At 44.3% G+C, this 27,933-nt stretch overlaps 1 protein-coding gene across 3 annotated transcripts in view; it reads left to right on the top strand.

Annotated features, from left to right (window-relative positions):
- Nucleotides 1-27,933, top strand: part of FIG4 (FIG4 phosphoinositide 5-phosphatase) — a 384,735-nt gene that overhangs the window by 32,763 nt on the left and 324,039 nt on the right. For 2 of the 3 annotated variants that reach the window (XM_075340061.1, XM_075340062.1), the window contains one exon: nt 6,808-6,902. In XM_075340061.1, coding sequence (XP_075196176.1) covers nt 6,840-6,902 — 63 coding nt within the window. In that variant the 5' untranslated portion in view covers nt 6,808-6,839. Of the gene's footprint in view, nt 1-6,807; nt 6,903-27,933 lie in introns of those variants that run through there. The other variant, XM_075340063.1, reaches the window with a different exon arrangement.

Here is a 27,933-nt window from a genome sequence, read left to right as displayed (position 1 = left end):
AAACTAATAAGATAATTTGAGCAATGCCAATATATTAATAACCACACAACTGCAGTTAACTAATGCAATTCTTCATTGTGGATAGGCTAATGGTCTCGGTTGATGCCATGTTTTTTTTCTCATTATGTGAATAGCATGCTGTGCTATTCTGCCTGTTAACCACAAAATTGGATCCTACTTTTAACTTTCTTGGCAAATAGAAGTAAATTAGAGGATGAAATGAATGCCTAACATTTGCATTAAATAAAACATAAACGTTAGGCTATGTGCACACACTGCCTTTTTTTGACGCTGCGTTTTTGTGCGTTTTTTAGCGCTAAAAACGCACAAACGCAGCGTCTTTATAAACGCATGAAAAAAGGAATGCTTTACCGCGTTTTGGTGCGTTTTTGGCTGCATTTTGCTGCGGTTTTTCTCACTGCGTTTTTCTGCGTTTTTTTTTTATCAGTGAACATTGCCATTAAAGATTGTTGAAAAAAAAAAAAGGTCTGATGTAATTTCCTTCTTCCATATGTTCTTCATTCTCCACTAGTGTATGCAGGAGAGCAGACAGCTGCAGAAGTACAAGGCTCAGCATGCTCCATCCAGGACTGTATGCTGGAGGGAGAGTCAGGGGGAGCAGACCTACAAGGCTCAGCATACTCCATCCACTAGAGGATGCAGGAGAGCAGACAGCAGCTGCAGAACTACAAGGCTCAGCAAGCTGCATCCAATAGTGTATGCAGGAGAGAAGACAGCAGCTGCAGAACTACAAGGCTCAGCATCCTCCATCCAATAGTGTATGCAGGAGAGCAGACAGCAGCTGTCGAACTACAAGGCTCAGCATCCTCCTTCCAGGACTGTATGCAGGATTTCTTTGCCCCCCCCAAACCAAAAAAATGACGTGGGCTTTGCCATATTTTTGTATGCTAGCCGGGTACAGCAGGCAGGTACGAGCTGCCCCCAACCCCCAGCTGCCTATTTGTACCCGGCTAGGAACCAAAAATATAGGGAAGCCCCTTTTTTTTTTTTTTTTATTTCATGAATTTCATAAAATAGTTTAAAAAAAAAAATGATGTGAGCTTCGCCCAATTTTTGAGTCCAGCCAGGTACAACTAGGCAGCTGGGGATTGGAATCCACAGTGCTGGGTGCCCATGCTTTCTGGGCACCCCCGCTACGAATTGCAGTCCGCAGCCACCCCAGAAAATGGCGCTTTCATAGAAGCACCATCTTCTGGCACTGTATCCAACTCTTCCAGCTGCCCTGGTGACGGTGGCTCGCTGGGTAATAATGGGGTTAGGGCTAGCTTTATATTATCAGCTGGCCCTAAGCCCGAAATTCATGGTGTCACGCCAATATTAGACATGGCCACTATGAATTTCTAGTAAAGATAAAAAAAAACACAACACACAGAAAAATATTTTTATTAGAAATAAATAAAACACAACACAATTAGTGACTCCATCTTTATTGAAATAAAGCACCCCCCTCCGCAGTAATCCTGGGTCAAGGGTCCCGCGCCGTCAAATCCGGATCCAATATCATCTGATCGGTTTGCTGGAAGGCCAAGCGATCAGATGATGTGCCAGGTTCCAGGATGTGAATCACATCACACAGCAGCTGATTGTATAAACGCTTTTATACAATCAGATGATGCATCAGTGCAAAAAAAAAAAATACTCACTTGTGTGCTGATTACCGGCAGCTCCTGGAGCGGATCTGATCCCGTCCGATCGCTGCAGGAGCTGCCGGTAATCAGGGATGAAGTCTCCTGACGGCATCCGCTGATAGGTTAAACCGGCCGGGCGCCCGAGACTTACGATCAGCTGATGCGTCAGGTGACTGCATCAGGTGATCCATCACCAGGTCCTGCAGGCATACGTACCCGGGGAGACTGCACACAGCCGGAGCGGCGGTACCGTGAGAGGAGATGGGAGCGGGCATGGCACCGGAAGTCTGCAGACAGGTGACTATGACTTTTTTTTCTTTCTACTGTTCACTTTTGATTTCGCAGCTGCCTCCACCTCCCGTCCAGACATGACGCCGCACGGCAGCATACATGCACAGGACTGGAGGTGGAAGCGGTGGTGACGGTACCGGGAGGATTCACGCTTCCGTATTTACTGACAGAAGGAATCCTCTTCCTGTACATGTCACTTTACTACCCACCTCCTGCGTTTATAGCTGCGTTTTTGGTCTTAGAAACGCACCAAAACGCAGCTATAATAACAATTTGCATTTCTCATTGCGTCTTTCAACATCCCATTGCACTCAATGGATGAAAAACGCGGTGAAAAACGCGGGAATAATTGACATGCTGCGTTTTTGTGGTCACCACAAAAACGCAGCTAAAAAAAAACCGCTGTGTGCAGACAGCAAAAATGAAAACTCAGACTTTGCTGGGGGAAGCAAAGTCATGCAGTTTTCTGGGCAAAAACGCACCCAAAAAACGTGCAAAAACGCCGCGAAAAACGCACTGTGTGAACTTACCCTTAAAAGGGTTTTCCACTGCTACAAAAGTTTTACTTAATGGGCCGGGGTAGTGTAATAAAGTAGACTGGCCCTCCTCCTCCACGCTTCGTATGCTCTTCCCCTTCGGACAGCTGTGCTCAGCATCTTGTTTGTCCTGTTTGTACAGAATGTGAGGATAGGAGATATCATATGATACCCCCATTCCCTGATGTTAATGCCAAGTAATCGGTAAGGTGCACAGTACTGAATGCGGAGGAATGCTGCTATTCTGAAAGGTGAGTTTAGGTGATCCTAAAAGGACAGAAAGTATAAGTATAGATTAGCCTGAATGGTCAGTGTGAAAATTGCGAGTGTTTACATTTTTCAGATTTTTTTAAATACAAAGTCCTGGCCTATTAAGTTTAACTTTTGAAGTAGAGGATAACCTCCTTTAAGAGGGAAAGTGTCATCAGAAAATGACAGACTGTTTAATTCAATTTACATTACATGTATGTATTAAAAAATGTAGGGAATTTTTTTTTTTGTACATTTTTCATATTACAATTTTTTTTTTAATAAAGTTGCAGTTGATTGGTGAATCCTTTTTTTTTCAGCTGTCTATATAACTGTTACTGTAATCCTGCCTCTAAGGCCTCTTTCACACGTCAGTGATTCTGGGATGTATGTGACAGTTTTTATACGTACCAGAATCACGAACATATGCAGACCCATTAAAATCAATGGGTCTGCGCACACGTCAGTGATTTTTCACTGACCGTGTCTCCGTGCGGTGTACACGCGTGTCCGTGATTTCTGCATGGAGACATGTCCGTTTTTTTTCTTGCATCACTGATGTCTCATGGACCACACAGTGGTGTCATCTGTGAAACACGTACCAGAAAAACATGGACATTAAAAATAAAAAGCTTTTTATACTACCCTTCTCCAGCGCTGCTGTCTTCAGCTGCTGCTGCCTGCTGCTTCCAGGCCGGCTAATGCTCATGCATATGCATTTGTGCACGGCACAGCCGACCTGGAAGTAGCTGCAGTGGGGTTCAGCAGCGGCCAGACACAGGAAAGCCGAAGAGTTAAGTACCACGGACAGCAGGAGCGGGGACAGGTGAATATACGTCCATGTGCTATCACAAGTGATGGATCACAGATAGCACATGGATATCCCATGTGTACCGTGAATCATGGCACACGAAGGAACTTATACCTTTTTACACGTCAGTGAAAAATGTCTGGGTTTTTCACTGACATGTGATATAGACCTAATGATAAGACTCTTGAAAACAATGCCTGAAAGAACAAGATGAAAAACAGACCTAGTAACCAATATGAAAATTTGTGAAAAATAAATAATTTTGAATACAGATCGTGATTTTAAAAATAAAAAATCTTGACAAAAAATAAAAACAACAACTTTTTAACATAAAACCCTGATTTAATAGTAGTACATTTTCTATTGTTGCATTCCCTTTATTCTCTTCCCGACTAGCAACCGTAAATAAACACTGGTGCTTGCTGGGCTTTGTGCAGCGCCAATATTTCTATACGGTTGGCGGTTAGGCTGAAATCTTGACCCTCTGACTCCTGCAAGCACCAGAATTCCAGTGTAGAATGCTAGTTTTGACCAGCAACCTCATCAGGACCTGATTGTCTTAGGTCCCGATGATGTTTACCCTGTGATACCTTCTAGATGCCTCCCTCAATAGCGATCGTGGCATTTAGAAGTTTGTGAAAAGGAAAGCGCTTTGTCACTCACCCCTTCAGCACCCTTGCGACATTGTCACGGGGAAGCCAAATGTTGTCTTGGCAACCGGAGGTCTTATGAGGTGCCAGAATTGCAGAACCTCCCAAAAGTGACCTCATTTTACAAAACACACCTCTCTATGAATTAATCTAGGGGTGCAGTGATCATATTGACACCACAGGTGTGCCACAGAATTTTATACCATTTTGTGGCGAAGAAAAAATAATTACATTTTTGCCACAAAAATGTTTTTAGCTCCAGATTTTACATTTTCACACCAGATAATGTGTAACAATGGCAAAATGTGTCACACAATTTCTGCTGAGCATGGCAATACCACATATGTGGCAGTACAGTACAGCTTAGGGTGGCTTTACATGCTGCAATATCCGGCCCGATATCGCTAGCATGCGACCCACCCCCATCGTTTGTGCGAAACGGGCATACGTCACACATACTTACCTGCATAGCGACGTCGCTGTGACCGGCGTACCGCCTCCTTTCTAAGGGGGCGGTCCGTTCGGCGTCACAGCGACGTCACTAAGCGGCCACCCAATGAAAGTGGAGGGGCGGAGATGTGCGGGACGTAACATCCCGCCCACCTCCTTCCTTCCGCATTGTGGCCGGAGGCAGGTAAGGAGATGTTCCTGCGGCGTCACATGTAGCGATGTGTGCTGCCGCAGGAACGAGGAACAACTTCACCCCTGCGACAGCAGCGATAACTGGCAGCAGACCCCCATGTCAACGAGGAGCGATTTTGGACGTTTTTGCAACGATCCAAAATCGCTCCTAGGAGTCACACGCTACAACATCGCTACAGCGGCCGGATGTGCGTCACAAAATCCGTGACCCCAACGAGATCGCTGTAGCGAAATCGTAGCGTGTAAAGCCCGCTTAAGTCTTAGGGCCCAGTCACACACAACAAGATCGTTAACGAGATCGTTGCTGAGTCACAGTTTATGTGACGCAGTAATGATCTCACCAGCGATCTCGTTATGTGTGACACTTACCAGCGAGCAGGCCCCTTCTGGGAGATCGCTAGTCGTTGCCGAATAGTCTGGACTATTTTCTTCAAAGGTGATGTCCTGCTGGGCAGGATGCATCGCTGTGTTTGACACTTACCAACGACCTCCTAACACGGTCCAAACGCCCGCCGATATCGTTATACAGGTCGCTGATTGTTACTGCGTCGTTGGTAAGGTTTAACTGTGTGATATATCACCAGCGACTTACCAGCGATCCTTATCAGATTGTATCGTTGTCGATATCGCTGGTAAGTCGTTGTGTGTGACTAGGCCTTTACAGTGAAGGAAGGAATAGGGTCACTATTTGACCCTTTGTAGCATATATTTTCGAAGAATAGTGTGCAGACTCTATATACAGAGCCCCTAAGTGCGTGAATCCCCCTCAAATGACCACATTTAGGAAATGACACCCGTCTGTGAATTTATCTACATGTGTAATGACCATTTTGACTCCATGGATGTTTTCCAGAAACAAGAAGCAATGAATGTTTCTGAGGGAAAATTGCAAATCTGCCATTGTTGTGCCCGTACATTGTAGTGCCCATAGATTGTGCCCACTTTGTGCTTCTGAGGGCACACTGCTGGGAAATTAAGCTGACTTTCCTGATTACAGAAATGCGCTAGATGTTGTTTAGGCCATGGTGGAGAGGTTGGAGTGTGATTGATGGATTGTGTGGACATGAGTCTTCCATACAGGTAATGGGTTCAAGCAGGTGCAAACAGAGATAATGAGTAGGAGGGCTTCTTAAGGATAAAATATCAGGTCTGTGAGGCAGAATTCTTGTTGGTTGGTAGGTGATCAAATACTTATTTCATGCAATTATAGGTGAATTATTTAAAAATCATATAATGTGATTTTCTGGATTTTTGGAGGGATTTTGTCTGTCATAGTTGAAGTGTACCTACAATAAAAATTACACACCTCTCCATTCTTTGTAGGTGGGAAAATTTGCAAAATCAGCAGTGTATCAAATACATATTTTCCCCACTGTATACCAGGTGATAACTAGTTTTCACTGGACAACCCCTTTTTAAATAGAAAGATATTTCCTGTAAAGATAATAGCAAACACTCTGCAAACTCAACAGTTGCTGATTAAAAGGAACCTATCACATTGTGCATACAGTCCGACCTGTGTCAAGCACGGTATAGAGAAGGAGAAGCTGACCAGAATAATTAAATAGGTTTGTGGGAAAAGATTCAGTATAATTTGTTTTCTAAGCATTGAAATCCTTGGTGTTTGCATGCAGATGAATTCAGTGGGTGCTTCATCCTGGTGACTGGCAGCTCTCTGCATGTACAGTCATACAGGGAAGACTGTCACTGAATAGGTCCACCCACTAGACTCGTATGCATATATCCACCAAGTATTTCAATTGATAAATTACAAATCCTGGTCTATAAGATCCTGCCTCCAGATCACGTACCATTTTCAACATGACAGGCTGCTTTCAAAATTGGTTGCTAGCTTAGTGCTATGTACCGAGTCCTACTTGGGTTGTGGTCTTCATTACAACGTCTCTTGTCCTCATTTCTAAATTTTTCTCCTACTACTGCTGTACTAACACTCACTTCTAATATTCTTTGTTTGGCAGTAAGATAACCGTGGAACATTCCTGACATCCCGATGCCTCTCGCTGCTCCCATCATAAGTGGTATTCAGAAGCTAATACTCTATGAGACAAGAGCGGTGAGTTACTGTATACTACACTCTGTGGGTTTATAATTATATCAGAGTACACACGTGCACCTGGGATCCTGACAAATCATGTATCCAGGTCTTAGGTCTCAGTGAAATGTCCGTGCATGCGTATGAAGCATCCACCAAAGTGAATAAGTATTCCAGAAACCTCAAGAACTGTCATGCTCTCAAATCTGCAATAGATCCCTGGCGAATGCTATTGCAAAATATATGCATGGCAAAGGGTTATAATTGGTATTGTGCAGCAAACTCTGATTTCCACAGTGTGCCTGTGGCATTTTAAGAAATAATTGCATTGCTTATTAGTGCTTTCATATATGTAGCCCAGTCATTCGCCGATGTATAAAGTGTATCAACATTGTGATACATTCTGAGTCATCAATATCTCCTCATTGCATTATGTGTGTTGATTCCCATGGAGTTGAAATGATAAACCAAAGTTGGCTTTACTGTGTAGTGAGTTACTATATTCTGGTTTATTAGAGGTGATGGTTGTCTATGACGTAACCGGTGGGTGCATGAGTAATTATAGGACCGTTTACCATGCATCATTTTACTCCTATAATCATCAGATTTGCAGCGCACATTTAGCTTTGTGGTCTTTGGACATTTCATAGCGAAGTATAAGATTATCGAGCAGAAATTCAGTTGTGTAGTTACATGGCTCGTCTTGCTTGGTTTATACATACTCCTAGTAAGTGGTGTACTGATCTATAGTGGGGGCTAGTATTGAATTAGGTTGTCTCACAGAACCAACCTCTCCATGTGAGCTTTTAGGACATATTAAGGGAGCTCTCTGCTTAGGACTCCTCCATAAACCATAGAGGACTGCACGTTGTTCTGGTATAGTCATCTGTATAGTCAGTGTGTATACATACTATACATTTCAAGAATGGGTAGCCAATAATAGACTACAGTGCCTACAAGTAGTATTCAACCCCCTGCAGATTTAGCAGGTTTACACATTCGGAATTAACTTGGCATTGTGACATTTGGACTGTAGATCAGCCTGGAAGTGTGAAATGCACTGCAGCAAAAAAAAATGTTATTTCTTTTTTTTTTTTTTTTTTTTTTTAAATTGTGAAAAGTTTATTCAGAGGGTCATTTATTAGTCAACCACTCAAACCACCAGAATTCTGTTGGTTCCCCTAAAGTATTAAGAAGTATTTCAGGCACACAGAACAATGAGCTTCACATGTTTGGATTAATTATCTCTTTTTCCAGCCTTTTCTGACTAATTAAGGCCCTCCCCAAACTTGTGAACAGCACTCATACTTGGTCAACATGGGAAAGACAAAGGAGCATTCCAAGGCCATCAGAGACAAGATCGTGGAGGGTCACAAGGCTGGCAAGGGGTACAAAACCCTTTCCAAGGAGTTGGGCCTACCTGTCTCCACTGTTGGGGGCATCATCCGGAAGTGGAAGGCTTATGGAACTACTGTTAGCCTTCCACGGCCTGGACAGCCTTTGAAAGTTTCCACCCGTGCCGAGGCCAGGCTTGTCCGAAGAGTCAAGGCTAACCCAAGGACAACAAGGAAGGAGCTCCGGGAATATCTCATGGCAGTGGGGACATTGGTTTCAGTCAATACCATAAGTAACGTACTCCACCGCAATGGTCTCCGTTCCAGACGAGCCCATAAGGTACCTTTACTTTCAAAGCGTCATGTCAAGGCTCGTCTACAGTTTGCTCATGATCACTTGGAGGACTCTGAGACAGACTGGTTCAAGGTTCTCTGGTCTGATGAGACCAAGATCGAGATCTTTTGGTGCCAACCACACACGTGACGTTTGGAGACTGGATGGCATAGCATACGACCCCAAGAATACCATCCCTACAGTCAAGCATGGTGGTGGCAGCATCATGCTGTGGGGCTGTTTCTCAGCCAAGGGGCCTGGCCATCTGTTCCGCATCCATGGGAAGATGGATAGCACGGCCTACCTGGAGATTTTGGCCAAGAACCTCCGCTCCTCCATCAAGGATCTTAAGATGGGTCGTCATTTCATCTTCCAACAAGACAACGACCCAAAGCACACAGCCAAGAAAACCAAGGCCTGGTTCAAGAGGGAAAAAATCAAGGTGTTGCAGTGGCCTAGTCAGTCTCCTGACCTTAACCCAATTGAAAACTTGTCGATGGAGCTCAAGATTAAAGTCCACATGAGACACCCAAAGAACCTAGATAACTTGGAGAAGATCTGCATGGAGGAGTGGGCCAAGATAACTCCAGAGACCTGTGCCGGCCTGATCAGGTCTTATAAAAGACGATTATTAGCTGTAATTGCAAACAAGGGTTATTCCACAAAATATTAAACCTAGGGGTTGAATAATAATTGACCCACACTTTTATGTTGAAAATTTATTAAAATTTAACTGAGCAACATAACTTGTTGGTTTGTAAGATTTATGCATCTGTTAATAAATCCTGCTCTTGTTTGAAGTTTGCAGGCTCTAACTTATTTGCATCTTATCAAACCTGCTAAATCTGCAGGGTGTTGAATACTACTTGTAGGCACTGTATATACATGCACAATAAATGTTTGCCTCTGTGGCTTCCATGAAAAAAAGGCTTTTCATAGAAAAACGCCCTTAATTAGTATGGTGTACCATATAGATCTGTAGCAAAAAGGGGAGAGATTATTATTTTATTGTTTACGGTTTGTTGCCATAGATACCAGACACCTCTCCAGTCTATCAGTGGTGGGCAGTGTCTTGGGCAAAGGGCACAGTGCTGACAAGCTTTTGCCATACAGCTTTCAAAGGCTTCTCGAATACTGACCGTATTGCCGGAAGGGCCAGTTTCAGTACAACTTTGCTCCTTTGATGCTGCAAAGGCAAAGCTGCCTATGGTTGGTGTGACTATGCTGTTCGCCATTATCATTAAATCAGCTGCTTAATGCCTCAAAGCAAGCAGGGATGCAGCGTAGAAGTGCTGCTAACAAAAAAACTAGAGGAAGACCCTTTAATGAATGTCACACTAATACTAAGGGGTACTTTGCACACTTACGACATCGCAGCTGCGATGTCGGTGGGGTCAAATTGAAAGTGACGTACATCCAGCGTCGCTGTCGATATCGTAGTGTGTAAAGCGTTTTTGATATGATTAACGAGCGCAAAAGCGTCGTAATCGTATCATCGGTGTAGTGTCCGACATTTTCATAATTGTGTGGCAGCGACGGTACGATGTTGTGCCTCGTTCCCCTGCGGACACACATCGCTGTGTGAGAAGCTGCAGGAGCGAGGAACATCTCCTCCTACCTGCGTCACCGCGGCTCATCCCGGCTATGCGGAAGGACGGAGGTGGGCGGGATGTTTACGTCCTGCTCATCTCCGCCCCTCCGCTTCTATTGGCCGCCTGCCGTGTGACGTCGCTGTGACGCCGCACGACCCGCCCCATAGGAAGGAGGCGGTTCGCCGGCCAGAGCGAAATCGCAGGGCAGGTGAGTGCATGTGAAGCTGCCGTAGCGATAATGTTCGCTACGGCAGCGATCACAAGATATCACTGCTGCGATGGGGGCGGGTACTATCGCACTCTGCATCGCAAGCTTCGGCTAGCGATGTCGCAGCGTGCAAAGTGCCCCTAAGAGGCTTTGTTAGACATTTAACTTTTCTCGTGCAGTACACAATTCAACGCTTTATACCATCTGCTCCCTTTCTGTCCTAAGTGCTTGGGACAATTATAAACACGTCAGAAGCGAGTCTATTCAGTGCTATTATGGATGGCTGATCTCCACGAGCATAGCCTTCTGACTTTGTTCCCTACCAATTCCACTTTGTACTTTTAAGCAGAAGTCTGAATATATTTTGAGCCATTTCTTACCACAAAATGCAGCCAAAAAGTACTGGTAAATGAAAAGACTTAATAATGAATAATTAAATCTTTTTGTGTCTCTAATACAAATATGCTGGTAGCAATATTTTATTTGCATAATTGATCATAATGTTGTGCTTTTTTTTTTTTTTAATTTTTTTTATTTTTTTGCAATTCAAAATTTTGTTACATGTCAAATCCGCACATGTTGTGACGTACCTACAGACTTATTGACCCTGGGGCAAATTTTCAACCTCAGCCAACTATGTATATACTGTTATGGTAGTGTCAGTACGTGGCATAGGACTACCGTGGCCAATGAATGGCTGTAGGAGCCAGATGCTCTAATACTGCATCAACTATACAGCTGTGTTCATAGAGACAAGGACCATGGGGGAGGGTCTCTCCTTTTTTGTTAGTTTAAAATATATTCAACTGCCAGATTTAGTTTAACAGCAAGTCAACTACAACTATATCACAAAAGTGAGTACACCCCCACATTGTTCAGTGGGACAACACTGAAGATATGACTTTTTTTATACAATGTAAAGTAGTCAGTGTACAGCCTATATAACTGTGTAACTTTCGTGTGCCCTCTAAATAACTCAACCACCACACAGCCATTAATGTCTAAACTGCTGGCAAGAAAAATTAGTACACCCCTAAATGAAAATGGCCAAATTTGTCCCCAAAGTGTCAATATTTTGTGTGGCCACCATTATTCTCAAGCCCTGTTTTTAAGTCTCTGGGCATGGAGTTCACGAGTGCTTCACAGGAGCCGCTGTAATCCTCATTTATCATCCATGACGACATCACAAAGTGGGTAGATGTTAGAGACCTTGTGCTCTTCCACCTTCCGTTGGCTGATGCCCCACAGATGCTCAATAGGGTTTAGGTCTAAATACATGCTTGGTCCATTGTAGCAAAGGGAGAAAAACCGGGCACAGCTGATCCAAGATAAATACTGCTGTTGAATCATTCCTTATAGCAAGGGCCGGGTGCACATTCCAGAGCATAGACCATGCATAAGATCCAAAGGGAGACAGAAGCAGAATGCACTCATCGGCATCCAGGTAGCGGTGTTTAATTAAATATAAACATGCAGGGGTACAAATGGTGGGGGAGGGTGAGGAGAGCTCACAATGCCGAACGACGGCGGGCTATTTCCCACTCCTTGTGCTTCCACGGGTCCCCGTGGAAGCACAAGGAGTGGGAAATGACCCGCCGTCGTTCGGCGTTGGGAGCTCTCCTCACCCTCCCCCACCAGTTGTACCCCTTCATGTTTTTATTTGACTAAACACCGCTACCTGGATGCCGATGAGTGCCGTCTGCCTTTGGATCAAATACATGCTTGGCCAGTCAAGCACCTTTTATACTGAATTGCTCTAGCAAAGCATTGGTCATCTTTGAGGGGTGTTTGGAGTCATTATCATGTTTGAAAACTGCCCTGCAGAACAGATTTCAAAGTGAAGAACACTACCCATGAAGTAGGTGTTTCAGTATCTAAGTCTAAAGAGAAGACTTCATGAGAGCAAATAGAGACGGTTCACCCCAAGGTGTAAACCATTAATCAGCCTTAAGAATAACAAAGCCATATTAGACTTTGCAAAAAAAAAATCTGAAGTAGCCAGCCCAGTTCTGGAAAAGCATTCTATGAACAGATGAACCGAAGATCAATCTATACCAGGATGATAGGAAGAAGGTATGGAGGAGGCTTGGAACTGCTCATGATCCAAAGCACACCGCATCCGCTGTATCACATGGTGGAGGCAGTGTGATGGCATGGGCATGCATGGCTTCCAATGTCACTGGGTAAGGCTGCGTTCCTTCCGCCCGGCAGTCAGTCGTTCCATGACTGATCAGTGGGGCGGAGGATGCAACGCAGCATCATCAGTCACAATCCGCCGCTCATACAAGTCTATGGGAACAACGGAATCCGCCAAACGGATTCCGTTGTTTACCAGAGCCAGCGAATTGTGACTGATACAATTTAACGGAAGTGTGAACCTAGCCTAAGTCATGTTTATTGATGATGTGACTGAAGACAGAAGCAGACAGATGAACTCTGAAGTGTACAGGAGTATACTTTTTGTGCTCAGATTCACCCAAATGCAGCAAGCTTGATTGGACAGTGCTTCACAGTACAGATGGACAATGACCCAAAATATACTGCAAAAGCAACACAGGAGTTTAAGGAAAAGCAGTGGAATATTTTTCAATGGTTCAGTCACCAGATCTCAACCCCATCAAAATGCATTTCACATGCTTTAGACAAAACTAAAGGCAGAAAGACTCTCAAACAAGCAACAACTGAAGTCAGCTGCAGTAAAGGCCCGGCAAAGCACACAAAGGAGGAAATTTAGCTTTTTGTGACGTCCATGGCCTCCAGACTTCCGGCAGTCATTGCCTGTAAAAGATTCTCTACAACAGGGGTGGAGAACCCACGGGCCGCATACGGAGGAGGTTTTCTGTGGCCACTGGGGAAGATTCCTGGGGCCGCAGTGCTCGGGCTAGCCATCACGTCTTGCCCGCTGCTTGCTCTTTAAATACCCGTGTGCGCATTCAGGCGTTACACTTGAGAGTGACTCGCATCGCATCACCCGGCATGGCCGCACACTCTTCTGACAGGAGCTGGTTGGCTGCATTTATTTCTATGCAGCTGAGACGCTCCTGTTAGGAGAGTGTGCGGCCGTGCCAGGTGATGCGATATGTGACTCCAGCCGAAGCGTTCACTACTAAGCGCTGCGTGAGCGTACTGGCCAGTGCCAGTGAGCTCATGACTTACTTTGTGGGTGGTGTTAGTGCTCTGTGCTCCCATCCCACAAAAGATTAGCAGCAGCAGCTTCACGGCTTCCAGGGCTGTGAGCCCGCCCTTTAGTGCTGTGTGCCTCTGTGCTGTGTGCAATCCACAGTGCTGTGTGCCTCCTCCCTCACTGCTGTGTGTATGCCACCCATAGTGCTATGTGCCCCCTCAATCTCCAGTGCTGTTTGTTCTCTCCAGTGCTATTTACTACTCCCCAGTGCTGTGTACTACCTCAAGTGCTGCTTACCACTCCCAGTGCTGTGCACCCCAGTGATATCCATGTTCCCCTCTGCTGTCCGTGGCCCCCTAGTGATGTCTTTGCTCTGGAAGTGCTGTTCGTGCCCCCCAGTTCCCCCCAGTGATGTCCGTGCTCCCTTAGTGATGTCTGTGCTCCGCTAGTGTTATCCGTTTTCCCCAGTGCCCCCTGCTGTCCGTACCCCCAAGTGCTGTTCTTCCTCCTGTTGTGATATCCTAGCCCCCCTTGTGCTGTCTGTGCCCCCAGTGATGTCCATACCCCAAGTGATGTCTGTGCCCCCTAGTGATGTCTGTGCTCTGCCAGTGCTGTTCGTGCCCCCTAGTGATGCCTACTCCCCAGTGATGTTTGTGCCCCAGAAGTGCTGTCCATGCCCCCCAAGTGCTGTCTGTGCCCCTCAGCCAAATATATATGCCTCCCAGTGATGTCTGTGCCCCAGCGTCTCTTGTGATGCATATGCCCCAGCCTCTCCTCAGATGTATTTGCCCCAGCGTCTCCTGTGGTGTGTATGTCCCCAGCATCTCCAGTGATGTGTATGTCCCCAGTATCTCCTGTGATGTGTATACCCCCAGCATCTTCTGTGATATATACATCACAGGATGGACTGGGGGCATATGCATAACAGGATGAACTGGGGGCATAAACATCACTTGAGGGGCTGGGGCATATACATCACTGGTGGGACTGGGGGCATACACATCACTGGAGGGGCTGGGGCATATATGTTACAGGAGACCCCTTGTGTGATGCATGTGTCCCCAATGTCTCCTGTGATGTATTCACAGCAGTTCCAATGTCTCCTATGTGATGTATATACAGCAGTCCCAGCGTCTGTTATGTGATATATGATTTACCAATCTTATTATCACAAAGAGTTGACTGTGCTCCGGACAGAAACAAACCTGGAAAAGAAGTTGTGAAAAGCAACGTTACATGATCAGTATCATCAAAAATTAACCGCCGCACCAAAGAGAAGCAGCTCCGGCCACCACAGTAGGGGTGAGGTAATTAATTGCTTGATCAAATATAGCCGGTTACTTTTCACATTGACAATTTTATGCGGCTCCCGAAGGTTGGTAGAAATTTACAAATGGCCCCGGTAGTAAAAAGGACCCCCACCCCTGTCCTACAAAGTATTTAATATTAACATTTTATTTATGGTAAAATAAATTTGTCCCAATTCCTTTTGAGCCCCTGAAATGAAGAGGCTTTGTAGAAAAATGGTGGCAATTCCTAAACGTTTCACAGGATATTTTTTTTTAACCCCTTTAATTAAACCTGAAAGTCTCCACTTCAATTGCATCTCAGTTTTATTTGTTCAATGTCCAAATGTTTCTGAACCTAAGTGTATATGTAGTAAAGGGAAGTAACCAGGACGGTACAGGGCAGATGAGGTTTACTATAAATAAACGTTTTTGGCTTGGAACTAGGAGCATATTGCTTAAAAAAAAAAAAAATTAGGTCAGCATTTACCAGAAAACTGTCCGTGATGCTTGTAGTTAGAAGATTAAGTATGGTTGCTCAGAGTCCCATGGAGCTTTTAAGTTTATCAAATAGCACTTGCAGTAAAATGAAAAGAGCATATCATTATTACATCAGGGAAGTTTATCAACAGAGGACACGCATCATTTCACACTGTTACACATGCTGCACAAAGTGTTTTTAGTTCTCACATGATGTATTAATCCTGGAAGAATAGCAGGCGAATAAAAGAGATACTTGCTCTAAATTAGACAAAATAGGAAGCGAAAAAGGTAGAAGCTAAAAATAAGCTCAAGACAAAACTGCATGAAACATATACACCATAAAGTTTATGTGTGCAGGCACCTTCTTCAAGTGGTAGGCATCTTCTTCAAGTGGTTTACATCTGGAAACCACTTGAAAAAATGCTAAAAATAAATGCCAACAAAACAATGTATATATGCACAGCAATGGCAAAACCAATTGCCCACGATCCTTGCTTTTGAACTTCCTTTAACCGCTTCAGACTTCCAAAGTTGTGAGACGACAAAAAGACACCCCAGGAAAAGTGTCACCGACATTCTCCTGAAGAATCTGTTGCAGAAAGAACTCTGCATGTCAGCTGGCATGTAAAAGGCTTTTATGTACACATACCGTATGGAGGTGATATTGATGACTTATCAGGAGTCCAAGTCATTCGTATCAGATCACTGGAGATATGACATCTTTAGTGTCTGTTCCAATGGACGGCAGATCAGCTCCTATTCTCTATGATAGGAACATGGCCACTACATAACAGGGAATAGAGCTTTGCTGTTCATAGTGTGTACTTATAGGCTATGTTCACACGTTGCATTTTTGCTGCAATTTTTTGTTCTTTTTTACATGAGTTTTATGCAAATTAAAAGCTGTTTTTTACAGTATCTGCAAAAGCTATGAGATTTCAGAACACACACACACACACACACACACACACATGCAGCGTGAACATTCTTTCAGCTTTTTTGCAGCTTTTTTCTACCATTGAAAGCAATAAGTGTAATAATGCAGCTGCGTTTTTAACTGCATTTTTTTGTGGCTTTTGACACATCAAAAACACAGCAAAACCTACTTTATGGAAGCAGCTTTATGGAACCTATAGCAGCTGAATAATAGTGTCAGAACCACTCATCTGATCTTGATCTGTCAGTATTGCAATCTAGGACAAGCCTTTAAAACAGAATTATCTACACATTTTCTGAACTCTTCTTGTCATCTTTGCCTAAAGGATCCTGATTTATCAAGATCGTCAATTTTTCTCTCCAGATTTGAATAGAATCTTCATGAATCTGCAGCGTCTGACGAGTGGCTTGCACTTTCCTGTGTAATGCCAGAAATGTTATTCCATTCCCTGACTGGAGTAAGATTTCTGGTGTACGAAATGCCACAACATGAGATTCTATATAGATAGAAGAGGTAGGCAGGGAGGAACTCTGCCTCTATCTCCTCCCTTTGCATATAGCTCCTCCCTCCGCCCACTGTCATAGAATCAGTAACAGCCGCCATCTCCTATCTCCGTAATGGGAAAGTCTTCACTGAATACAGATTTTATGACAGAATTGAGACTTTTGATAATGACTGATGAATTCTGGCAGAAAAAGAAATAAATCTGTCTGATAAGATATATTACAAAGTTTCTTATTTTCATGTGTACTATTCATTTATGGAATAAAAATGTAAACGACGGTTACGGTATAAGAGCTCTCCACTGTAAACAAAGTAAAAGCAGTAAACCAATTGCAGCCTCTCCCGTCTGCTCTTGAGTGATGCCTTTCGGTTTAGGTTTTACGCTACAGTGTTCAGGCAGGGGGGAGGGGTGGATCGCCAAATGCAAGGGTTGAAATCACTTCAGACTTCGTGAGCGCCAGGATAGCCCATGCCGCAGCTGCACGTGACAGAATAAAACTTCACTCCCCATTCATGCTGCTGGTGAAAACCTACCCAAACCTATCAGGAGTTTTGGAGGGTGAACCTACCCTAGACTTATCTATATTGCTTCTTTCCATCTATTACATTGACATTTACATGTCATGTGATTTGCACAAAAATTTGTGCCATTTTTTTCTTTTTTAAGAAACGTTGCACCATGAAACTGTGACTCTACTGACCAGCAAAGAAACGCCTCCTTTTTTACTAGGGTTGAATTTAGCAGATCACAGCAGGTAATTGTAACCTAATGTGTTTCTGTAGCAGACATAAAGGGGATATCCCACAAAAAGTGTTATTTAAAACTTAAAGGGAGTCTGTCACCTCCAAAAAGGCTAATTGAACCACTTATACAGGTTTCTAGGGGACTAGAATGCTACAGGTCTCTGAAAATGGCAACAAAAGTGCTATATTTTTTTTTTTTTCTTTTACAAACTTCTGAAATTATTTCTCACCACTTAGATAAAAGTCAAACTATACCTGTTTGGTATCTCCAAACTCGTATTGACCTGGGGAATCATAACACCACGGAATTTTTGACATATAGTGAACATGATAAATAAAAAACAAAAAGAAAAAAAAAACAATTGTGCAATTGCATATTTTTTTTTTCCTATTTCATGCACAATATGGCCTAAAATGAATAGTGTCATTCAAAAGTACAGCTTGTCCCACGAAAAACAAGCCCTCATATGGCTATATTGACAGAAAAATAAAAAAGTTGTGGCTCTTGGAAGAAGCGGAGGAAAAAATGAAGAAAAAGACAAACAAAAAAAAAAACAACAAAAAAACGGAAAATCACCGGGTAGTGAAGAGGTTAAAGATGGGGGAAAATATAGGCAGTGTTGGACTGCCTGCAAAATTCATGAATCACATGTGCCATGTTATTGAATTTGGTCAGAGAAAACCAGAAGTAAAAAACTAAGTGACTTCAAAAACCCCGCAAATGATGGGTCGAGCCCTTTGTTCACATTTGTTTTGATTGCTATTCTCTGTTTCTGGTTTCATCTATGAGTTACCGGACAAAATTAAGCAGGCTGCTATTTTATAGTGTTCACTAAAAGTCTGGATTTCATGACCGAAACATGATGGCCTCCTTGTTCAGAGCTGTTCATGTGAATCTTGAGACTGATGATCTTGACACTGGTGTAATTTTCATTGTCCTACTATTAACATGGAATACAATAATTGAAATTAAGAACATAGAATAACATAACATAGAATAAGTACACTATAGGTTTGTTTTTTTTGTGTGTAATTTTATCGTGAGGTAGTCTCTTATCTTTTTCTTTTGTCTGTTTTGTGTTTAATCACCTGTCAGGTCCCCTATACCCTCCAACCCAACAGCATTTACATATGTATGCCAAAATTCCCTCCCTAACCAACCCTGTATAACGCTATTTACTAAAATCAATGTATAAAAAAGCATTTATAAAGTGCGCTGTTCCTATGCTAATTAGGGCCTTCACTAATTGAAGGGGCATTGTTTCCCCATACTAGTCGGCCCTCTTCCCATGTTATCATGACCCTGTGGGAGTGAGAACATGATTTCCATGAGTCGGTGTCATCGCAGCTCCGATAAACCTTGCGCATGCATGTGGCTCATTTTGGTAGCATTATTGCGCCAGAGAAGGCGGGTGTACACGTCCCGGGTTCAGAGCGGCAGACTGCGCAAGATTGGAAGACCAGCTTCCACACTCCCTATTATGCACAGTGCCTCTCGGGCACACTGATGCTGGCGAAATGAGCCACACACATGCGTGAGGTTTATAGGAGATGTGATGACGCCGCCTGTTGTATAATATATTATCACAGCTACAGGGGCATAACATGGAAAGAGGGTCAGTTAATCTGGGGAAACAATGCCCCTTCAACTAGTGAAGGCCTAATTAGCATACCATTAGCATATAACACTTTATAAATGCTTTTTTTTAATACATTGATTTTAGTATATAGTATTATACAGGGCTGGTTAGGGAGGGAATTTAGTCATACACATATAAATGCTGTTGGGTTGGAGGATATAGGGGGATCGGACAGGTTCCCGTTTAAACACTGCAGTATTGTATGTCTTTCCATGAAATAATGCAGTGCATTGGTGGTGAAAATTAATTGAAAACCAGATCAGCTACTTGCTGCATCTGGAGCACCGGTTTCGTTGGTGGTCACATATTTGGCAGTTGCTAAGTTACAGTTATGACCCAGAAGAGTTGTCCAAGCTGCGCAGGAAGGTGTTTTTTCTAAAGCTTAGAAGGAGTCTGGTAATGGGACAGTTCACTGACATGAATTTGAGTGAGACCTGGAGATAAAGTTTCCAGTTATAGCACCTCTGTCCTGGAGCCTCGCTGGGAACTGTGCCTGTTTTGATTCTACTTGCGTTGCTTCTCTATCTGTGAACCTATGGCAAAAATTATAAATCTAATATCTATAGCAAATATGAGGGAGTGCAGACTATAATAGTACAGAATAGTGATAAAAGAAACACATAATAAAATACAGTAAGTGAGCAGTAGAGACTTGCGCTATTTCTTTCCTTATGCAAGAAGGAGTTCCCAGGGATGCTTAGCACTTTTTGGCCCTTTTGCTTTCACTCTGCGGTCCAGCTCACCTCAAACCATCTCGATTGGGTTCAGGTCTGGTGACTGTGGAGGCCAGGTCATGTGGCATAGCACCTTATCATTCTCCTTCTTAGTCAAATAGCCCTTACATAGCCTGGAGGTATGTTTGGGGTCATTGTCTTGTTGAAAAATAAATGATGGTCCAACTAAACGCAAACCGGATGGAATAGCATGCCGCTGCAAGATGCTGTGGTAGCTATGCTGGTTCAGTATGCCTTCAATTTTGAATAAATCCCCAACAGTGTCACAGGCAAAGCACCCCCACACCATCACACCTCCTCATCCATGCTTCACGGTGGGAACCAGGCATGTAGAGTCCATCCGTTCATCTTTTCTGCGTCGCACAAAGACACGGTGGTTGGATCCAAAGAAATTTGGACTCCTCAGACCAAATCACAGATTTCCACTGGTCTAATGTCCATTCCTTGTGTTCTTTAACCCAAACAAGTCTCTTCTGCTTGTTGCCTGTACTTAGCAGTTGTTTCCTAGCAGCTATTTTACCATGAAGGCCTGCTGCACAAAGTCTCCTCTTAACAGTTGTTCTAGAGATGTGTCTGCTGCTAGAACTCTCTGTGTGGCATTGACCTGGCCTCTAATCTGAGCTGCTGTTAACCTGCGATGTTTGAGGCTGGTGACTCTGATAAACTTATCCTCCGCAGCAGAGGTGACTCTTGGTCTTCCTTTCCTGGGGTGGTCCTCATGTGAGCCAGTTTCTTTGTAGCATTTGATGGTTTTTGCCACTGCACTTGGGGACACTTTCAAAGTTTTCCCAATTTTTCGAACTGACTTCATTTCTTAAAGTAATGATGGCCACTTGTTTTTCTTTACTTAGCTGTTTTTTTCTTGTCATAATACAAATTCTAACAGTCTATTCAGTAATAATAATGTTTTATTTCTATAGCGCCAACATATTCCGCAGCGCTTTACAATTCAGAGGGGACATGTACAGACAATTTGAGACAATACAAATTCAATAGGACTATCAGCTGTATATCCACCAGACGTCTGTACAACACAACTGATTGTTCCAACCCCATTTATAAGGCAAGAAATCCCACTTATTAAACCTGATAGGGCACACCTGTGAAGTGAAAACCATTTCCGGTGACTACCTCTTAAAGCTCATCAAGAGAATGTCAAAAGTGTGCAAAGCAGTAATCAAAGCAAAAGGTGGCTACTTTGAAGAACCTAGAATATAAGACATGTTTTCAGTTGTTTCACACTTGTTTGTTAAGTATTTCATTCCACATGTGTTAATTCATAGTTTTGATGCCTTCAATGTGAATCTACAATTTTCAGAGACCTAAAAATAAAGAAAACTCTTTGAATGAGAAGATGTGTCCAAAATTTTGGTCTGTACTGTATGTATGTATTATATATACACAGAGTATATATTTCTTTTTCACATTAAATTTTTTTAGCGCCACAAAGGACCACTTAAATCCATTTTAAATTGTGTTCCTCTTTCCATAACAATTATCTTCATATATTGAATGTTTTTTCTTTTTTTTTTTTTTCTTTTCTTTTTTTTCTACAGTGGCAGGGATAGAAACAGTGATTCGGACTGGCAGCACCTTTAATGTTTATTTATTTTTTATTTATTTCACACCTTGTGGCCCCATAACATCATAAAAGACGTTTGGATTCAACATTTAAAGTGTAATTGTCATTTCAGGAGAACTTGCAGCAGAATGTCTGTGTCTGCCAATTGCTTCCCTCTCCATAGACTCTTAAAGGGGTGGTTCACCCATATTTTTTATTGTCTAGATCGATATTTTATTGAGAAACAATGTTTCTCTCAAATACCTTGTGTTGTCAATAGTGCCTGCGAGAGGCGCTATTGCAGACCGCTGTTCCCCGTCCAGTGACGTACCCGTCCAATGCTGCCTCGTCACATCCGTGCAGCCGGCTACATTCTGAGCCCATCTGCTCCCTGCTCCTCCTCCCTCCTCCCTCACAGCACGTCTCTTGCTTGCAGCGTTGTGCGAGGAGGGAGGAGGGAGGGGGGAGCAGGAGACGCGCCGTGCTGTGCTGTGCTAGGAGAGAGGAGGAGGGAGCAAATGGGCTGTGACAGCAGTGAAACACCGCTCACAGCTCAGAGTCTGGAAGACTGTAGCCGGCTGCACGGATGTGACGTGGCAGCATTGGACGGGTACATCACTGGACGGGGAGCAGCGGTCTGCAATAGCGCCTCTCACAGGCACTATTGACAACACAAGGTATTTGCGAGAAACATTGTTTCTCAATATAATATCGATCTAGAAAATAAAAAATATGGGTGAACCACCCCTTTAAGGGAAGCAATTGTCATGTCCTTTCGTAGTAATGGGAAAATGTTTTACTGAATACAGATTTTACCCATTAATTGTGAGTGAAAGATCAATCGAGGTGAAGAAAGAATTAGATTTCACTAAAAAGTATTTAAAAGTTTGTTGCTTTCTTGTGTACTATTGATTTATGAAAAAATAAAATGACAGTTACTCTTTAACCTCTTTACGAAATTCATCGTACATGTACATCGCAAGTCGGAAGCTGGGGAGTGTGCTCACAGGTTGAGCCCGCCCTCTACTCGTCAGGTAATGGCTGTGTATTAGAGGCTGAACTTGCCACTAACAATCATGGGTGTAGTGGAGCTCCACCCTCAAATTGTTAACCTTTTAAATCCTGCTGTAAAGGTGTGACAGCGGAATTAAACGCTGGCATAGTGGCCATTCTAAGAACCTATTGGCGTGCCCATGATGTGATTGTGGGTTTCCATGACAGCAGAGGGTCTGCTGAAGACCTCCATGCTTGTCATAGCAGAACACCTTTGAAATCTTGTCTATGGCCAGGCTTCAAGGGAGATTGTGATTTTCACGATATGCAGAAAATGCTGTGCCATTGCTGTATAATTGGTAGCACAAGCAATCAGACAACCGCAACTTCAAGTCCCCTCTAAGGAGGCGATTAAGAACAGTAAAAAGTATTAAAATAATGTTTTGTAACATATGAAAAGAAACAACAAGTTCAAATCGCCCCCTATTACATTTTTTTTAAAAAACACGTGGTATAGCTGCATTCCGAAAAGTCCGATATATCAAAATATAAAAATGTGTGTATATATCTCCCAAAATTGTATAAAAACGGTCATCTTAGCCTACAAAAAATAGGCCATCACACCGCTCCATTGGCTGAAACATCAAAACATTGGAGAATGGCGACACAACCCCCCCACCCCCCCTTTTTATTTTCCTGCAAACTGATTTTTTTTTTTCACCACTATAACAATAATAAAAAAACTGGACATGTTTAGAGGATGAGAATCTTATTACAAGGTCGTTTTTACCACAAAATATACACTGGTACAAACAATTCCCTAACCATGGCAGACCTGTTTTTTGTTGTTTTTTTTTTTTTTAACACTATAGATTAGCACTACCATGTTTCCCTGAAAATAAACCCTTGCAGGAATTTTCAACCTTTTCAGCATAAGGCAGAAATATAAGCCCTATCCTGAAAATAAACCCTAGTCGCGGTTCAATAATGAAGTGTTGGCAGCTAAACCAAGTTAAAGAATACTGCAGGACACTGCATTACAGAAAGCAGACACCTCCAAAAGAGAGAAGACAGAAGACACCACAATCATACTCACTGGATGCCGAACGGGAGCACCTGCAGTGAACTGCATCAAGGACCTGCGGTGGAACGCACACTCACACACATCAGATCACACACCTCAGATCGCACACCCATCAGATCGCACACACACTTACCACATCTGGTGGTACTTCTGGCTGGCAGGGGAACCTGGGATGCAGTGCAGTGAACTGAAAGGACCTGTGGTGGAACATATGGAGGACCACAGGTCCTAGAAATAAATGCAGCTGCACGCTCCTGTCCAGACAGCAGCAAACCATGCCTGGTGATGTGACTCGATTTTTTGCGCTAGTCACATGCAAATGTGAATCCAGCTAATGGAACCCGACAACAGATTCATGCTGCTCGAATCAAAGGCAACATTTATCAGAGCCTTGCTGCATAAGGTGTTGTAACTAGATTCCGATGTGCCCCAATGCAAAATTGGGGCAGCGGCTCAGAGATTAAATAAAAAGGAGGCAAGGAAGAAGGAGGAATAATAAGAAGACCAGACCCCAGGCGTGGCCTGGACGGCAATGTGAGGAGACGTGTCTGTGGAGCTCTCCTGCAAACACCCATGATAAATACCTGAACACCGCTGTTATCACTGCCTCAGCCAGCTGTCAGGAAGATAAGGTGGTGAGCACATGTCTGGGGTGAGTCTGGTGGATGCAGAGCGGTGCCATGGTCCGTCGCAGACAAAAAGATAATGGAGGCGGGAAAGTCCCCAGCTCTCAAGATGGTGCTATGATAAGGGAGGACGCTGAGAAAGCTAATGCAGCCTGTAAACAAAGAATGCAGGTTGTAGCAAGGCTGGAGAAATTTGCCTGGACTCCAGAGAAATCACTTCAGCATATAGATAACAGAGGTGAGAAAGGAAAGGAGGGGGAAGATAATGCCAGCTCTGATGAGATGGGGGATGGTGAAGAGCAGCAAGATAATACAGAGATGGAGAAAGCACATAGTGCAGAGGAGGCTACAGAAAACCCCACTTTAAAGGACGTTTTTGCAGTGGTGTCTTTTTGTAAAGAAGCTCTGACTACCCTGACAAAGCAAATTAAGGGATTACAGGCAGAGGTTGCTGGCATTAAGAAAGACCTCAAAAAAGCAGACCTGAGAACAGGAGCTGTGGAGGAGAGAGTGGGGATAACAGAGGATCATATTACAAAACTACAAAAGTCTGAAAAAACATTTGCACAGCAGATAGCTGAAATCATGGCAAAAAACGATGATTTAGAGAATCGCTCTAGAAGGAATAACATCAGGATTGTCGGCATCCCTGAGAAAGCGGAAGGAAGAAACCCCACTGAATATGTAGAAGACTGGCTTAGGGAAAAAATTGGGGCTAATGTCTTATCCAAGCTCTTTGCCGTGGAACGTGCACACAGAGTCCCGATGCAGCCACAACCAGCAGGCAAGGGCCCTCGCACTATGCTAGCCAAGCTCCTCAACTACAGGGACAGGGACACTATACTGCAAAAGGCAAGAGACATGGAGAATCTTATGAATTTCCATACACCCGGACTACTCCATTTCTGTCCAAAAGCTACGTATGACTTTTACTGGAGTAAAGAGGCGCCTGCGAGAGATTGGGGTGCAATACTCAATGATGTTCCCAGCAAAGCTAAGAGTGACGGCGTTGGAGCGGGTGCACTTTTTTACAACTCCGGAGGAAGCCATGCAGTGGTTGGACGCAAACGAAAAGCAGATCCGTTTGAAGGAATGAGATGACTGAATCTGCAGTGTGTTGGAGAAGGCCGGCTGAGGCTCTACGACATCCTTAGGAGCTTACAGGGGACCCTTCTTGTTGGTTTTTTTTTTGTTTGTTTTTTTTCCTCCTTCCCTTTTGAGATTGAGGTAGTATGCAGGGGGAATGCAAAAGGTTTGATGTGAGCTTCGCAGGACATGGGGACTGCCTAATTAGGCGCGGTGGTGGTGTTTACAATTTGAGATTCCAGTTTAATTACTGTTCGCCATTTTTACTGTTATATTGGTTGAGTGGCATGTGATTATACATTGAAAGGGTGGAAGTGGAGAATTGTTGGAAAAGGGACGAGTTTCAAAATGTGTCTAAGAGGGGAAGGCGAGGGAAGTGGGGGGGAATTTAGTAGGGATTATGGACCAGGTTTGAAAAACCCGATGCTTCACGGGAGTACTCAAAAACAGGAAGTGGTGGGGAGCAGGAGGGGAGGGGGGGAGGGGGTAAAGGGATAGGGTAGAGGCAGCATGGGGAGATACTACAAGGTTTGATGGTTTTACTGGGTGGGATAATGGGGGATAGAATTAAGGTGTTGAGTTGGAATATTAGAGGGTTATCAGATAGGTCTAGGAGAGCGGCAATAATTAAATATGTTCAAGACCAGAACCCAGCAGTAATATGTCTACTAGAAACGCATCTAAGGCTACTTTCACACTTGCGTTGAACGGTATCCGTTGCATTGCGTTGTGTAACGGATGCAACGGATGTGTTGCATATAGTGACACAACGGATGCAACGGATGCTGCAAAACAACGCAATTCGTTTTGATTTTTTTTTTTTTTTTTTTTCCCGGTTTTACCAGCGGCAGACTATAGTGAACGATCAGCTGATCGTTCCCTGCAGCCGGCCGCTGGGTGATCAGCTGATTGCTCCCAGTAGCCGGCCGCCGGGTGATCAGCTGATCGCTCCCGCCCGCCGGGTGATCAGCTGATCGCTCCCGGCTGCCGGGTGATCAGCTGATCGCTCCCTGCAGCCGGCTGCCGGGTGATCAGCTGATCGCTCCCGGCCGCCGGGTGATCAGCTGATCGCTCCCGGCCGCCGGGTGATCAGCTGATCGCTCCCGGCTGCCGGGTGATCAGCTGATCGCTCCCTGCAGCCGGCCGCCGGGTGATCAGCTGATCGCTCCCGGCCGCCGGGTGATCAGCTGATCGCTCCCTGCAGCCGGCCGCCGGGTGATCAGCTGATCGCTCCCTGCAGCCGGCCGCCGGGTGATCAGCTGATCGCTCCCTGCAGCCGGCCGCCGGGTGATCAGCTGATCGCTGTCACTTGCCGGCGCCCGGGCATGCCGGCGGGCGGGCGCTCAGCTGAGCGCTGTGACTTGCCGGCGGCCGGGCATGCTGGTGGCCGGTCATTCAGCTGAGCGCTGTCGCTTGCCGGCAGCCGGGCGCTCAGCTGAACGTTCGGCCACCGCGAGCCAAAATAAAGTTTGATTTAAAAAAAAAAAAAAAAAAAAAAAAAAAAAGAGCATGCGCAGTGAAATCCAGAGGATTCCGCTGCTCAAAATAACGTTACATGCTGCGTTGCTCCCGCTGGGCGGAAGCAACGGAGCGTCGCCCAGCGGAAGCAACGCAGCTCCTTTTGGTACAATCCGTCAACCATACAAGTCTATGGGAAACAGCGGAATCCGTTAACGGATTCCGCTGTTTCCCAAAAGGGCGGATTGTAACGGAAGGAAAATAACGCAAGTGTGAAAGTACCCTAACAAAGGAGACAACACATGTTTTAAATAGGAGATGGGTGCAGAAGGCCTATCATTCCACCTTTTCCAACTATGCAAGGGGTGTATCACTGCTGATCCATAACTCTGTGCAATATGAAGAGATAGAAGTGTATGTGGATAAAGAGGGACAGTGTGTGGCCGTCAAGTGTAAAATATTTGGCAGACTCATGTGTATAGCTGCAATATATATACCACCTCCATATATGTGCACCAAACTAAGGGAGATAAGGGAGTTCTCTGAGAAGGGAGGAGTAATCCCTTTTCTACTGGTGGGGGACTTCAATAATGTGATAGATCTGTACTGGTATAGGAATAGTAGACCTCCAGGTATCCAGGATAGTTGGATGACTTCGTTTGACACTCTTATTGGGGAACTTGGAATGGTGGATGCCTGGCGAGTGAGGAATGGGAGGGTATCCTGCTTCTCTTGTTATTCGGCTTCACATAACACTCTGTCCCGCATTGACATGGCTCGTGCTAGTGATGTGATAGATGCAATGATAGGCGACGTGTAATATCTGACAAGAGTGATTTCAGATCATAGCCTGATTCTAGTGTCCATACGACGGGGGACCCTGACAGGGGGAAGGAGGGGAGAGTGGAAGCTTCATCCAGCATGGATCCGTCATATTAATATGGGGAATATAGAACGGGATCTCGGGGAATTCTTTATCCACAACGAGGGTAGCACTGGTCCCATGGTGGTATGGGATGTGATGAAGGCATACCTCAGGGGCTCCTGTTCAGGGATATCTGTAAACGTAAAACACAGACGAGGCAGGATGAGAAAGATAGCCTGGAGGCCTTAGATAAGGCAGAGCTGGAAGCAATTCGGAGTAATACTACGGATGCGAAGCAAAATTTTAGGCAGGCGCATGAACAGGTTAATAAGATGCTTTTGGAGAAGGTGGTAAGGAAGCAGGCATTCCAAAAATTGCATTTTTATGAAGCGGGAGAAAAAGTTGGTCATATCGGTCATAGCTGCAGCTCAAAGGAGTAGTTCATTTGTGCATGGTATG

This window comes from Anomaloglossus baeobatrachus, chromosome 3 (assembly GCF_048569485.1).
Source record: "Anomaloglossus baeobatrachus isolate aAnoBae1 chromosome 3, aAnoBae1.hap1, whole genome shotgun sequence".
Classification (NCBI taxonomy): domain Eukaryota; kingdom Metazoa; phylum Chordata; class Amphibia; order Anura; family Aromobatidae; genus Anomaloglossus; species Anomaloglossus baeobatrachus.
The sequence above is the reverse complement of the archived record's forward strand: the minus strand, read 5'-3'. Positions and strand labels throughout refer to the sequence as shown.